Source organism: Uranotaenia lowii, chromosome 3 (genome assembly GCF_029784155.1).
Source record: "Uranotaenia lowii strain MFRU-FL chromosome 3, ASM2978415v1, whole genome shotgun sequence".
Classification (NCBI taxonomy): domain Eukaryota; kingdom Metazoa; phylum Arthropoda; class Insecta; order Diptera; family Culicidae; genus Uranotaenia; species Uranotaenia lowii.
In genome coordinates, this window is record NC_073693.1 from 93,834,661 (window position 1) to 93,848,135 (window position 13,475).

A 13,475-nucleotide genomic window follows, 5' to 3' on the forward strand; every position below is an offset into this window, starting at 1 on the left:
GTATTTGCAAGAATTGCCCAATGACAGAGGCAGCAAATATTGTCGCTGGCAACAGTTCGCATGCATTGAGAGAAAAAAACTTGTGCTCTCTTTGATTCTTTCAGTATGTATGAATATGGTGTCGAAATCGTATACCCTTATCGCTTTAGCCAAAAGTTGAAAATTTGTATGTATATTGCCTCCACTTTGGTAGGTAAATGCTGTTTTTTCGTGTTTCATACGATCATTCTATACTGTATATGACACGTATAACAAAGTTGTTGAGAAATATACCTACAAAAATGTTTGCTGGGCAGTTGCGAACTATGTGTACACACGTCATAATGAATACCAAAGTTTTCCCACTCTTAAACGACCGTGTTTCACGAATTCCATGCTGCCCATCCTTCCCGCCAACAGGTAACGCATTCATAGTGAACATAGCGCTCGCCGACTTACTGATCACTAGCGTAGTGATGCCAGCATCCACGATAGTGCTTCTCGCTGGCATCGACAATTCGGACACCGAAGTATGCAAATTTCAGTGGTTCCTAGCGGCTTGGTCGTTCTTGGTTAGCATACTGACTCTAGCAGTAAGTATATCTCGGTTTCTACCGAAACCTCCCCCCCACCTCTCGATATTAAGCTCTCCTAAATTAAAACCAAAAGTGCCACCCCTTGTCTATCTGGCTGTATCTATTAGAATTTTGACTCTCCTATGTTGTTGTGCTTGGTAGTAGGTATGTGGAATGAGATTTAAGTAAGCACCTAACCAGTTAATTTATAGTAGATGGTCATAGATGAATGCATGAGTAGTATAAAAATCGGAATGTACGGAAAGTTTAGTGGTACGACAAATTGATTGGAATTCAATAAAGGTAAGATATTTAACTGTTGAATGGAAACAATGGCTTTAAGTGGGTCCAGTCATAGTAATATTTATAAGCCATAAATATTTGAAGTTTAAATATATATATATATATATATATATATATATATATATATATATATATATATATATATATATATATATATATATATATATATATATATATATATATATATATATATATATATATATATATATATATATATATATATATATATATATATATATATATATATATATATATATATATATATATATATATATATATATATATATATATATATATATATATATATATATATATATATATATATATATATATATATATATATATATATATATATATATATATATATATATATATATATATATATATATATATATATATATATATATATATATATATATAGATTTGACGTTTAAACATATGATTGAAAATTGAAAAAATGATTCTTTTAAATTGTATTCAATTCTTTCATTACTATGTAAAACTTGTAAAACTCTTATCCCGGAAGCTGTCTGAAGTCTGCCTTGGCGCGGGTTTCATCGTCCATTACCACGCAATCAAACTTTGTCAACAATGTCGTATACAGCTTTCGAGATCTTTTTTTGCCGAAAGGTTTTGCATTTCATTGCGATTAGCAGTCACTACCTTCTCATAAGTCGATAGTCCGGATCGTTTTTAAGCTGCATGCATGCATTTTTTTTAGAATACAGACCTTATTTATACCGCCGTGGGTCAAATGAGGTAGAAAACTTTTTTCGACAAATCTCTCTGGTTACTCAACCGATTTTTTACAATGTTTATATTATTTGGAAACCTTGTAACGTGGCGAAATCATCATTCAAAGTTCAAAATACTTCATTTGACCCGCTTTTGACGATTAGTGTTAAGAGCTATAAATTTTTCGAGAAGAATGTTGTTTATTTACATTTTGATTACATAAAATTCGCCATTCGCTCCTCTTCACTGGACACTAAAATTATATTTTGTGTTTAAAAATTACATATTAAATCTAAATTTTAATTTAAACTTACAATTGACTGGCCATCGTCTCAACTATTTTGGTTTTTTACAGTTTGTTTTGTTTTGCGTGTACATTTGTTTGTCAGTGTCTGTGTTAACTTGGATATTATTGAGTCATAAGCGGTCTTAAAATTTAAGGAAACTCTCTGCCTATTAACGACGTTAGCGTCACCTCTCAGTTTACTTTTGTAAATTCGCGTTTTTTCAGTTCGTTTTTTTTTCAACATCTTTCATCAACTTCACCCAGATTCTTTAAACATTTACAAAACATTTTGAGCATGAGCTTGCTATCAACTACGGTCCAATAACGACGCCGGCCAAGTCCGTGTAGTCGATAGAGGAAGGGAAGTTCAGCACATGTGATGATTTGTTTTGCGGTGACTGGCTGTACACCATCCCTCCACAAATCTCACGTTGACTTTTGGGGGTAAAGGAAATGTGGCATGGAGATCACCTTGGTAAATGATGTGGCCAAAAAAAACCTGTACTCCTGAGCTCCTAAATGATTCTCAGGGAAACTCCTATCGTGCGCTATGATGCAATACACAAGTTGTAAATCAAACCATTTACGAAACATTTTCTCATTAAATTCTATTCATTAAACAAATTCTATACTGACTCTGGTATAACTTAATTAATTTTAATAAACGTAATGTCCATCTTCTGAATGAAAGAACAACAACAGATTAATGAATAACTGCAAATGATTGTCAGTTTTTCATGAGTTAGTCTAGAAACGTAATCCCAAATAAGGGCGACTTTCAGGATCAATTTTCGACTTATTATGACTGGACTCACAAAGCTGAATGTTGAATGATGTGTAACCGGCAAGAATGACACATGTAAAACTATATATTCGAATGCAAATAAAAATGAATGTGATAATTATTGTTCCATTACCCATCACCTAATCGTAACATTTCAATCACTTTTTCCAGATAATGTCCATTGAAAATTACCTGCGACTGTGCAAAGCTCAGAACGAGCACAGCTGGTTTAACCGGACCAACGTGACCGTCATCCTGTTGCTGATCTGGATTCTCACCTGTATCTGTTCAGGACTGCAGTTCATTTACGACATCGACTTCGATTACTGCGACAAGAAGTCGAACCACATGATTCCGCTGGAGGCGGGCTGGATCGGGCTGATGATCCTGCTTCCACTGCTGCTGGCCTTCCTGACGCATATCCGCATCATCGTGGACGTCAAGCGCAACATGAGTCTACCGAACTTTAAACCGAACCTTGCGTACACCTGGGATCTGTCTCTGGCGCGGACCAACTTCTACAGCTTCCTGGTGTTTGTGCTGTTCTGGTTGCCATTCTGCATCATCTTGGCGTACGGGACGGCCAAGAGCGTGCCAAATCGGGTGTTCTACAACACGGCTTGGATCGGCCTGTCCAAGTCATGCTTCCACAATGTGATCTACTGTGCGACCAATCGACACTTCCGGAGCGCTTACCTCAGCCTGTTCAACTATTGCTGCTGCAAAACGACGGTAGCCGTGTCCAGGCGTCAACGGGCCGACGGATGCCGTCCGACGGCCGATGTCCGGGTTCACATCATTCCCGGGTACAACATGAAGTCGTACACCAGCCCACAGCGCGCCGGAAATAGCCACGGCCACTGGGGAAAGCGTGAGTGGCACGAATTATGATCGGAAACGTAGCTAAATTAATCGGAAGCAGTCCGGTACGATTTCGATTAATTTACGGCAATTCCACCTGTTGTCGGACAAACGGACACTCGACGCGAAAACTGCTCTCTGGAATTGGATGCAGCATCATGTTGTAATCATATTAACGACCAGTTGCGTTGGCTATCGATTGTAGTACGTACTTTGGAAATCCCTCGGTGAATGTATGTAGATGTGCAAAATAATGTTCCGTCATTCTCACATGTAGACAAATTTACTTTCGAGATGAGCTATTGGATAAATTTGAAAGTCATGCGGTATTTTTTTTTAATTTCGATTATTGTAGATTTGAGTTCAGTTCAAGACTGTTTTGAATTATAACGAATAGGTTTATCAAAGCGATTTGTTATAATGAATAAAAAAAAATTACACCGACATTGTAATCAGTTATTCAACTCGTTGAAAAAAAAAAGCAAGTATCGCATCTCTTCTGCGTATTTGAACGATTCAAATTCGACCAATTTTAATGAATTAACAGTCTTGTAAAGTTCCCTTCAAAGTGACCATACTATGAAGCGAGGATAGTATACAAAGAAAAACAAGGTAGAAAATAATCCATGGGAAAAGGATTCAACAAACGAATCTGTGTATCGATGTTGCATACATATTATTGACGATGTTAACCGAGTCACGAGAACGCCCGAGCGAGAGTTTAAACATGTGTCTATGAAATATTGATTGGCTGTTCCAAACAAACTAAACGTGCGTCTTATATTTGTCACTTTTTGTGGATAATTGTTGGGAAGTTATGTACGTTGCATAGACATTTTTTCGAATTGTTTTTTTTTTATTTGGTTAAGTCTATTTTTATCCTTTTCTTCTTTCTTAGCTATCAATTCATCTTTTTTTTATTCAATAGTGACGGGGGCAAATATTTTCCAAATACATCAACAGAGGTTTGATACTTGTTGAACTTTTAAGGTATTTTTTATGGTGATTACACTTCTGTTGCAGTTGCTTTTTCCGGCAGCTGATATCGACAAGTTTTGCTCGATGCTGCTATTCAATGCTGTTGTTTCGAAAGTTCCTAGGAAAAAATAATCAAAAGATGTTCTAGACTTCTCGATCGATTTTTTTTCCTGAATAGTGCGTTGGATAGGGGAGAGAGAATTGTTCTTTTTGATGAATACCATAACTTCTGTCGAGTCACGTGAGGTGAGACAGTCACTCCGAGACACCCAACGTTTATCTGTACTCAAGGCTTGCTTAGGAATTGTTTATGTTGGAATGACTGTGTCACTTGCTCAGTAGCCGATAACTTGCTGTTAAGTCGCTTTTGGTTTAAACATTTCTTTCTATAGAAATTTGCTTATTTTTATCAAACGGGGATAAGCAAAAGATAAATTCCGTTTTTTCTGCAGAACTAGGTACTCCCAATTGATTGAAATGTAATATTCCAAAAATAATTTCTATAAACAATTGAAAAAAAAATAGTAGTAGACAGTAGAACTCTGAACATGGGATTAGTTTTCAATGATTTGACATCAGTTCTGAATAAAGATCATACCTACTCTTGAATAGCCTTATCCAATCATTTCAAATTCATTCATCCTATAATCATTAGGATTGGTGGACTTTTTTCTAGCAATTTAAGCATTTACCTATTGTGGTTTTTACAGGGACGAGTGCAAAAATATGGTCAAAATCGATATATTGCAGCAGTTTTGTTTATCATCAGATTACATTTTCCTAACTTAACTTGACTTAGCTTCTCTTAAATTAAAATTCCATTAAAGCAGATCAGCAAAAGCGAAAACATAACCAGAAAACTACAGATAAGCACAGTTTAGTGGAAAAGTGACTTACTACTTTTCTTTACTTTGGTACTTGCAAGATAAATGTGCTCAGGAGATTATAGTATAGTTTTGAATAATTTATTATTCTATCAAATTGAGCAAAAACGTGTTGTTAACTCTCAAATACTGGCAAAAATTGAACCATATAGAAGTCCTACATTTGTTTTGAAAATTAACGGATAAGGCTTTCCTCATTTTAGTAAGCGATTTTAGATTTTTCATCGGCATGACTTAAAGTTGCCGGAAATTTTGTTCTGAGTTTTTGAAAAACGAAACAATAGTCGAATCAGTATCACTGCAATATTCATAAATTTTGATTTGATAATGCCAAATGATTATCCATGTGTTAAAATTTGTCTGGTGAAAATTTCAATTTTTTTCTTTAAGGTACACCGGGGCAAGTGCAAACGGTTTTCTCCATAGTTCAACTTTCACATGTCCTAGAAAAATATGTATATGTTCAAAAATTATCAATTATCGTTCGTTGCATCACTAAAATAGTTCTCAACAAATTCCCGTTGAAAGTGAAAAATAAAAAAATGTTAGTAAAAAGTAACGGTGCTTTTGTGAAAAAATTTCAAAATTTGCACTTGCCCCCATAAACGGGGCAAACGCAATACTTTTTCCAAACTAATTCACAGATGAGTCAGTGTATCGTTCCTAAAATCATTTGAATACATGTTCCGGTACGTTTTATCAACTTTTATTAATATATTTGCTGTTTTCTTGCAATATTGATAACTTTTTGGAACTCGATTTTTGGTGACTGTTGTTTTAAACAAAAGACCTTCATTTACTAAAGCATTACGGAACTTTGAACATCCGCTTCAGATACAACACTTTGGATACCCCTTCTGACCATTTTAATATAATGCTGAACCATTTTGGTGATGAATTTTCTGAAATGGCTGATGTTACATGGCTTAAAGGTGCGTTTGCACTTACCCCGGTAGTGTCGTTTGCACTTGCCCCGCAGTGTGGGTTAACAAGAGCGAATATGATTTTCACAACTTTCGGGGTGTACTTAAAATTTATCATAAATTTTCTGCTTTCACTTGAATATCGGTCTCAAACACTCACCTATTAACGAAAATGCGGATTTGAATGCCCTTTTTTGTAGCCAAAATATGCAAAACAAAAACACACTGTTCATGTCTAGTACGTACTTGAATTCGTGTGTGATCAAACAGTGCCGTGTTTTTAGTGAAAAATTTAAAGAAAGTTTAGTTTATCTATGTCAGATTGTTTTTTTTTTGGGTCTAAACAGCAATTTCTAGAAGAAGAAATATTTTCTACTTTTTTTGTAACAGAGAAAAGTTGAATGTTTGCACTTACCCCGAGTTTGCACTTGCCCCGGTGTACCTTATACTTTTTTTATATAACGAAGACTACATTTTTTCGAAAAATTTATAGAAAACGAGTAAAAAAAAAACTTTGAGGCACATATTCTTAAAAAAGGCCTTTTGAACTGAGGGCTTCGGCTCTGAGGGGTTAATTTGTTGTTCCGTTATTTGACTCAAAAAACTTAAGGCAGTTTCCTGTGACACTATTTCTATAAATTTCATTAAAAAGGCATATCAAAAAACAACAAAAAACCTATTAAACTTTTCAGATTTCAAATAAATACCAAATAAATTCGTTTAGTTTTCCGTTTTTTAATTTGTTCCATCCAAAATTTAGATGTCCTGTTTTTTTTATAAATGAAGTTTTATTTCTAAATTCCTCTTCTTTAATGATTATTATCAATTGATTTCCGCAAAGTAGTAACAAGTGTTATTTTAAGTGCGATCCGCTGACAAGACAATTCCAATTGTTGTTGTTTAAAAAGGTTGCTCAACCCTAATTCAAATCATTCGTCAATATTTTGGTTTAGAAGCAAGCGATATAGCAAAAGCTTATACAAGGATAACACTTAAAAACCAATCAAGATTTATCATGACAGAATAGCTGGTTTTACAAAGGTTTTTCTTTAACCCAAATTTGCATTTGGAATGTATTGGCCTATTTTGGGGAAAATATAACACCAAGCGCAACAGCTTTATCCTCAAATTTACGAAAACAAATCACGTATATTATACAGAATAAAAAAGTATCGCGTGTGCGCTCCTCAATTGCGGAATTCAAGATGACAAACTTTCAATATTACATACATGTCAATCACTCGTGACGTCAATTCAGTTGACATTTAACTGCCAGCTGGATGAACCCAGTGCTATACTAATACTAGAGTGACCAGTTGTACCGGTTTCGGAATCCTTGAGGCACTCTGCGAGAGCTAGTAGAACGCCTGATGATATGATGGGATGAAGCTGAATCGTATGCAGATTCATAGTCCGCAGGTGTTATTGATGAATTGGCCGAATATTCGGCGCCGAATAGCACCAAAAAAACATTAAGACGAATATTCGGCTCACCGAATAGTTGAGCTAAGTATTCGGCCGAATAGACCGAATATTTTCAAAATTCATACAATAACCGATTTGTCAATATTTTCCACTGATGTTGTATAATTTGTAAAATATCCAAACGTAAATGTAAATCGTACTGAAGAGTGTTGAAAAGTATCACTTTCTACTTTTATTATCGTTTATTCCAGATTTTTTGGATAAATTGGGCTTGCCGATAAATTAAAAACAGCAAAGCCAAATCTGTACAAGATGCTTACATATTGTTGAAAACGTCCCGGATTTTGCCCGGGTTCGTACACATTATTTGCTAAATCAAATAAAAAAACTAAAATTCTTATTTGAAAATGTTTGTATTTGAAATGAACATCAATTTTTTTATCCTTAGATACAATTTGAATGCTGCTGAAAATAAAAATGAAAAATTTGAAACATTTGTTTTTTTCGCTTCCTCGAGTATGTTTCAAAAAATAACTATATGTATTTTGTTCAGATTTGCCCTAATTTTCCTGAATTAAAAAAATCGGCCATTTTAACTACTATTTTGAGGATATCTTGCTACAATTCTACCCCTAATCAAATACGATATCAAATAAACAATTTCAAATTGTATGGCAGCTGTTTCAGCATGGTTTGTCCCAGATGTTACTGGAAATATTTTCTTTTTGATAGACGCCCTAAAAGCGAAAATTAGCACATTCGGTTTCAGAGAAGAAACAAAAATGATATTAATTTTTCAGAACAAAATATTCAATTTTCTCATATTTACAAACATAAAAGTCCAAATTTACTCATGAAAATGTTACTAAAAATTCTGTAAAAAAATGGATGAGTTTTGCACCAAAACGAAGCTTTTAAGACCTCAAGGTTTGAGAAATTCAATAAAACCTCAAATCAATCACTCTTGACGTCAATCCAGTTGACATCCAACTGTCAGACTTGCGTCCTTCATTTTTCTTTCCAACGTAATCTCTGTTACATAGAACATGCAATTCAGGGATAACTACGGCCAGGCCAACCATGTGGTAAATAACGCAAAAGATTCTGGAACAAGTGGAGGAATGAATCGTGGAGGTCGCTAAAAAACACTTCATATGGATTACTTATATATCTACAACATAATTTGAAAATTGCTACACTAATATACTACACTGTGTATTATAAAATATCACCAAATAACCTTTAGTTGTTTTCTACTAGAGACTTCTTCCTCTGGTCCGAAACGACTGTCGTTAGATTTCTTCTGTAAATACTCCCCCAAGCAGGTTTCAGCATCCTGAAGCAAAGCACAAACTACTCCGGGCACTTCCGCCAGGCTCTTTTTAAATCATTTTCCGCTGTTAAGATTTAAAGTTATTAGTTTTACTTAAATATGATTAAAAAAATTTATGGACGAAAACAAAAAGCGTGCATCGCCCAAAAGTCATGGCTTACTTCGCTTTTGATAAAAAAAAAATCATTTATAGAATAACCAATTCGGCTTACCTTAACCCCGAAAATTTTCAATTTCCAATCACATCCGTTTAAAAATGTTTCAATTAACGAGCGATTACTGCACATATACAGTATCGTTCATTATTGTATAGAAATTGGAAGCACGCGAACTGTCACTTTAACCTTGAACTTCCATAACTTGTTACTCTGATGATATTTTTTGATCAAATTTTCTGCGTAAGATAGATCAACTATCACACTATTATATGACTAAATTTGAGCTTTCTGAAGTTTAAGTGTCCTGAGATACAGTAATTCTACGAAAATCGGACTTTTGGACTTTTATGATTCAAACTGCAATATCTCAGAAACTACGCTACGCTTTTCATTGAAATTTGCAGAGTGATTGTTGAAATATAAAGCTAACATATCTGAAGTTTTCGGAAAGTTCTACCGATGGGATGAAAAGTTACGCGAAGTACAATATTTCAAGCATGAACCTCAAAATGCGCTTTCTATAGAATTTCGGACGAATCATGAGAACAATTCCCCTTGCCATTAACAATTCAATCAAAAAATGTCTGACAAAAGCAATTAAGAAAAGAAAAAATTGCATCAATGATTGTGTTTTGAAATCAAAATCTCACGATGTTGTTTTGAGGTTTTGATTGAAACAGATTCAATGGTTGTTGAACTTAAAATTTGATTTCCCCATGGAAACATTGGTCCAAAATGATATACAAATCGCATTTTGTGGTTCATGCCTTAAATATTGTGCCTCGCGTAACTTTTGATCCCATCGATAGAACTTCTCCAAAACTTCAGCTATGCTAACTTTATATTTCAACAATCACTCTGCAAAATTTCAATAAAAAGGGAAGCGTAGTTCCTGAGATATCGATTAATGGACAAATAACTATTATGAAAATGGACTGGAAGTCTCTGGAGCCACCGGTATAAATCATGTAAACTGGTGTAGTGTTCAGTAAGCAGACTTCCGATGAGTAGGTCTTATCCCAGTCGACAAAGGACAAATGAACTTCGCAGGCGAAATATTGTACCTAATTGTCTTAATGGAACAGGTCTGCCTTTTGCGCACCTAACCGGACGTGTGTCGTGTCATTTTAATTGTTTTACAAGAAACCTCACAGCCAACTTTAACTTTGCACTTAAATTTAAATGTTAACTCATCGTTCTTAAATTATAGATTTTTAAAGCTGCTGTCACTAATTGATTATTCTGAATCGGCCTTTCGGTGGACTAGACAAATTGGCTTAAGAGGCGCAGAATTGTATGGCTGTTGCTGTTAATTGTTTGTTTTTCGATCGGCCTTCCGGTAGTAGAACAGATGTTTAAGGCTGTTGCTATATCTTATGTGGATGGTTTCGGGAGGAAATCGAATAAAATTCGTCGTATTAAGGTTTTATTGATTTTGGAGAAGAGAAAGAATGTGTAGTGAAGAAGAAAATTTTATTTTATTTTATTTACTTGAATAGGGGTTTAACCAGGATTTAGTGTTGAAATAAGGCATGACAGGAATGTAGATAGAAGTTTAAAAATGGTTTTAAAAATTTTGAGTTTTTATTGGCCGTGTGAAAAATATTTGTAATGTTCTCTTCAGAATCCCCTGTAGTTGGACCTTTTAGACTAATAACTGTTTTATGGATATTTTAATGCAGAATACATAACTTGATATTGCTTCATAAAGATTTTTATAGCGTTCTTTAAATTTCCAGTAGAACTAAGAAATTTATTTTGGTAGCTGTGTACATATCTTGAGGAAAATCTATGTTATAACCATGTAGTTTTTTTTTCTTCAGAAAACGGTTAACAGCTATTGGAACCTTACAAATCCTTAACAAAACTTCGGTTTTTATGATGAAACTAAAAAGAGTTTGAGGACCAAACGTGGCACACATGAACATTTTGATACTTATCCAAATAACTTTAAAAAAAAAGTGGTGTTCAAGAAAGAAAAGTAAGACATAACGAAATGATTCATTACATCGCCCTCGCTTTCAAACGGGGGGTTCCCAAATAAAATTAATGTAAAGTAGGTACAATTCAGAAAAATTTCATGAGATTTTTCCAAAAAAAAAAAATAACAAGAATGTTTTGAAATGGCAACATGTTTTATTGTACTGAATGGCCCCTTTCTAGAGGACTTCGCTATGAATTCAGAGTAAAATACGACACAAATCAAACAATTTTAAAGTGATTTTTATCAAACAAGGTACACTAGCCCAGTTTAACAGGTCACCTTGCATTTGTGTCGATTTACGATGCGTTTTAATTATCATTTTTATAAGGGATTTTCAATTATCTTGTCCAAGGCTAAGGAAAAACTTTTATTTTATTTTGACTCCGATCTCTTATTTCCATTTTTGAGGTATGTATAATAACGCTGACTAAAACTGATCTTTTCATTCCATCACAATTCCATTGTTTTTTTATATAGTTTGATAAACTAATTTTTCCAGCATTGTCGACAAATAAAATGTGACAACTTATTATCCCACAATATGATCTGAGTATGAAATGCAAATCACAACAAATGACATGTAAGTTTATCAGCGCAAAGACTAAACAAAATAGAATGCCTGTAAAACCAAAATCGGTCAAGTGAATTCTCTACAGAATCATCACCATTACCAGTCTTATAAAAGGAGAGAAACAGTCTACAATAAACCAATCCTAAAGAAGATGTCTTATCAAAACATAACAATAGCTATTCAGCGACAAAGATGACGATATTTTTAGGATGTTCGAAAATTGTCTAAACCAAATAAAAGCGATTTTTTAGGGAATACAAATTCGCAAACCCGCTTCCAGAGAATAGATGGAAACAAAAATGTAGATAAACGGGATAACAACGCTTATGTAAATATTAAAATCGAAGCACGAAAAAAGTAGGGAAACTGTGAAAAATAAACATCTAATCTCTCTCTACTATGACTGTTTAGATATAAGTCCACAAGTCCAAATAGACAACTAGGAACAAGTAATAGTGGTGAAAAAAGTAATATTTCATGAACAGAAGAAAAATGGCACCTTATAAATCCTATTGACGTTGTATGAAACACACCGATGGCAGGAAATGTTATTTCAGTATTCTATAAGGGGGCATCCATAAATTACGTAACGCTCCTAGGGGGGGGAGGGAGTAAGCTCTAGCGTTACGAATTGTGACATAGGGGAGGGGGGGAGGTATGCTCATCGTTACGTAACGAATTTTTTCCTAAAAAATTTCAGCTTAATCTCAGCTTTTGTGATATCATGCAATTTTTGCTAAATGATAAGCAAACTAAAATCACCTTAAAATTTGTAAGCATTAACAAGATTGAAACTGGTTTGTAACCATTCCTATTTAAAGATTCTAAGATAGACTAAACGTGTATTGGATATCCGTGAAATGACCGTTGGGAAACCGAATATTCGGTACATTTACCCCCATGATCTCAATCCAATCCTGAGACGGAAATTTTACTATTTTTTCTCAATTGATTTTGATTATTCCGATCAGCTATTTTGATTATTCTGACGAATATTACTAATTGGAGTTTATTTTGCATTTCAAGTTATGCTGCTTGCACAAAATAAAGTTAACAAGGTAGATTACCAGTTAACAAGCACAGAGCAACTCGTAATAAGACAATTCATTTATTTCATCAAAGAGTTATCATCAATGAGTACTAAAAAGCGATTTGGATGGATAATAATTCCGTATTAAAGAACGTTAAAAAAAATTTATTATATATTGTTTTACCTTCGAAAATCATGATGGAAGGGGGAGGGGAGTAATTGTCAGTGTTACGTAATTTTCATAGGGGGGTATATCGAAGCGTTACGATTTGTGACATACGGGGGGGAGGGGGTCAAAAAAGTGCATTTTTTGCGTTACGTAATTTATGGATGCCGCCTAAGATCTTTTTACTTTTTAAATATTTATCATTTGGAGTATTACTCAAAAATGGAACTTAAATTCAGAAAAAAAAATCATCAATTCATTTGCACATTTTTTTTTGTTTATAAACATGTTTCAGTTGAAATAAGTACTTATTGCCTTTTCGATAGCTGTGATGTTCCAAATGTTTAAGATAATACATCTAAATACGAAGTAAGCACATCAAATTTACAAACCTAATAAAAAAAAGCCTTTATTATCATTACCACAAAGTTTCAAAATTCCATCAACTTGATAATAGAAATGGTGTTAAATTCCCAACTTTAATTGCTGGTCACGAGCTC

General features: G+C 34.0%; 1 protein-coding gene across 2 annotated transcripts in view; it reads left to right on the forward strand.

The window, feature by feature from the left end:
• The window catches only part of LOC129757972 (melatonin receptor type 1B-like), a 28,134-nt gene extending 15,739 nt beyond the window's left edge, over positions 1-12,395 (forward strand). For both annotated transcript variants that reach the window (XM_055755390.1, XM_055755389.1), the window contains 2 exons: positions 400-572; positions 2,834-12,395. In XM_055755390.1, the coding sequence (XP_055611365.1) occupies positions 400-572; positions 2,834-3,553 (893 nt within the window). In that variant the 3' untranslated portion in view covers positions 3,554-12,395. The remainder of the gene's footprint in view (positions 1-399; positions 573-2,833) is intronic.
• Positions 12,396-13,475: the final 1,080 nt, after the last annotated feature.